We start from the raw sequence: 2,963 nt of genomic DNA on the forward strand, positions 1-2,963 counted from the left end.
AAAAAAAAAAAAAAAAGATGAGGTCTTGCTCTTGCTCAGACTGGTCTAACACCTTGAGCTCGGAATCCCTCGCCTCCGCCTCCCAGAGTGCTAAGATTATAGGTATGAGCCACTGTGCCTGGCCTGAAAGGATAAATTAATTAGTAAAACTTGTTGCACCAATTAATGAATTATGTAAATATTGAGCACTCATTATTGAGCACTAGCAACATAAACAGGAGAAAGTCCCCTCCCTATTGGGACTGACATCAGTGTGGGAAAGAAAGGGGAGAAATAAGATGAATGTGGATAGACGGATGGACGGATGTCTGAATGAATGAGTGGAGGAACAGAGAGATGGATGGATGAATGACTGACTCGGTAGGTAAATGCATGAACGAGTAATAGATGAATGAATGGATGAATAAAGGAATGAATAGATAGGTAATTGGTTTGGGGTCTCAGCTCTCCTGAGAGTTAGGCGGGTCAGCGGTCTCATCAGGTCTCCATCCTCCCAATGCACTGGCAAAGGTCTTCGCGTCCGCCGACGTCGCTACTCACCTGTCAGCCTCCCCTTTAAGACGCACACACCTGGGCGCTCACCTGGGCGCGGGCGCTTCCGCAGGAAGAAGGAAGCGATGCCGCAGTCTCCTCCCGGCACTCCCTCCCCGCCTGCTAAGTCCGCCGGCTGTCACCATGTCTGCCTCGGCCGTCTTCATTCTCGACGTCAAAGGCAAGGTGAGACTGAGCGTGAGGGGTTAGGGGCCCAACAGGTGAGTTAGCGCTTCCGGGAATCCAAAGGTGGCCCCTCCACCCTGGCCAGGGAGGCGCCATAATGGGGCGTGGGAACACCCCCTTCTCCCCCATCCCCGCAATCCTCCCGGGTCCTGAATCTCATCTCGACTCCTTTGTTTATTAGTGGTGTGCCCGGGGCAGGGAGTTCACCTCTCTGAGCCTCAGTTTTCCCTTATGTAAAAATGGGAGTAACAGAGAAATCTCCACTCAAAAGAATTAATACAACTCAATGGGTGTAAACCACTTAGCACAATAGCCCCGCTGCAAACATTAGGCATTCAGTAGTAAATTGAAATTATTTCATTCACCGTAAGTTTCCACAGTATTTTTTTTTTTTTTTTGAGCCAGATTCTCACTATGTCGCCTTCAGTAGAGAACTGTGACTTCCCAGCTCACAGCAACCTCAAATTCTTGGGCTTACCTCAGTCTCCCAAGTAGCTGGGACTATAGGTGCCTGCCGCAACGCCAGGCTATTTTTTGTTGTTATTGTAGTTGTCATTGTTGTTTAGCAGGCATGGGCCGCGTTTGAATCCACCAGCCCCGCTGTTTGTGGCTGGCACCCTAACCACTGAGCTGCAGGCACAACAGCCAGCTTCTACAGTATTAATATCCCGGGAAGGTAACTGGGCCAGGAGACCCTAACTCCTCCCTGGGGCTGCCTTCCTCAAGCCCCCCTCATTTGTCTTGTCATTTAATAGCAATAATAACTGGTGGTGAAAATAATATTACTGCTGATAATAATGGTGAGAGGTAAAATGTTTGAGGACACGCTGTGTGCCCTCCCTGTTCAAACAGTGAACTAAACAAGCTTATGAAATGGGTACTATTTTTGTGTGTGTGTTTTTTTTCTTAGAGACAGAGTCTCTTTGTCGCCTTTGGTAGAGTGCTGTGGTGTCACAGCTTACAGCAATCTCTAGTTCTTGGGCTTTGGGCGATTCTTTTGCCTAAGCCTCCCAAGCAGCTGGGATACAGACGCTCACCACAATGTCTGGCTAATTTTTTGTTGCAGGTTGGCCAGGGCCGGGTTTGAACCTACCACCCTCGGTATATGGAGCCGGCACCCTACTCACTGAGCCACAGGCACCGCCCTAAGTGGGTACTATTGTTACTGACTATAACTGCCTGCCAGCCAGAGATATATGAGCCATAAGAAATTTATGGGTCTGGGTGCAGTGGCATGCCGATAATCCCAGCACTTCGGGAGATGAGTCAGGAGAAGCACTTAAGGCCAGGAGTTTGAGACTACTTGGGGCAATATAGCAAGATCCCATCTAAAAAATGCTTGAAAAAATATATAAAAATTTAGTCAGGCGTGGTGGTGCACACCTGTAGTCCCAGCTACTCGGGAGGCTGAGGCTTAGGGAACACTTGGGCCCAAAAGTTGGAGGGTCACAGCAATACACTCCAGTCTGAGCAACAGAGCAAGATCCTGACTTAAAAAATATATACATATAGAGGGGCCAGGTCCAGTGACTTACATCTGTAATCCTAGCACTTAAGGAGCCTGAGGCAGGAGGATTGCTGGAGCTCCAAAGTTCCAGACCAACCTGAGCAAAAGCGAGACTCTCTCTACTAAAAAATAGACAAATTGGTTGGGCTTTTGGCAGGTGCCTATATTCCCAGATACTTGGAGGCTGAGGTAGGAGGATCCTTTGGACCCAGGAGTTTGAGATTGCTGTGAGGTAGGCTGATGCCACAGCATCTCAAGCCTGGGCAATAGACCAAGCAAGACTTGTCTCAATAAAAATTACCTATATATATGTACATATTTCTTTTTCTTTCTTTTTTTTTTTGGGTGACAGAGTCTCACTTTATCACCCTTGGTAAAGAGCTGTGGCATCACACAGCTCCCAGCAACCTCCAACTCCTAGGCTTAGGAGATTCTCTTGCCTCAGCCTCCCAAGTAGGTGGGACTTCAGGTGCCCACCACATGCCCAGCTATTTTTTGTTTTGCAGTTTGGCCAAGGCTGGGCTTGAACCCACCACCCTCAGTATTTGGGGCCAGCACCCTACCCACTGAGCCAGAGGCGCTGCCCTTCTTTTTCTTTTTTTTTAATTATCCCAACTACAGGCCAAGCATGATCGCTTACGCCTATAATCCTAGCACTCTGGGAGGCCAAGGTGGGTGGATTGTTTGAGTCATGAGTTGATTCAGCCTGAGCAAGAGTGAGACCCTGTCTCTACTAAAA

General features: G+C 48.4%; 1 protein-coding gene across 3 annotated transcripts in view; it reads left to right on the plus strand.

Moving 5' to 3' along the window:
* Positions 1-597: 597 nt before the first annotated feature.
* The window catches only part of AP1M2 (adaptor related protein complex 1 mu 2 subunit), a 12,104-nt gene continuing 9,738 nt past the window's right edge, over positions 598-2,963 (plus strand). For 2 of the 3 annotated variants that reach the window (XM_012810144.1, XM_003797957.1), the window contains exon 1: positions 598-717. In XM_012810144.1, the coding sequence (XP_012665598.1) occupies positions 676-717 (42 nt within the window). In that variant the 5' untranslated portion in view covers positions 598-675. The remainder of the gene's footprint in view (positions 718-2,963) is intronic. The other variant, XM_012810145.2, reaches the window with a different exon arrangement.

The sequence above is a fragment of the Otolemur garnettii genome, unplaced genomic scaffold (assembly GCF_000181295.1).
Source record: "Otolemur garnettii isolate 467f Iridium unplaced genomic scaffold, OtoGar3 scaffold00127, whole genome shotgun sequence".
Lineage (NCBI taxonomy): Eukaryota > Metazoa > Chordata > Mammalia > Primates > Galagidae > Otolemur > Otolemur garnettii.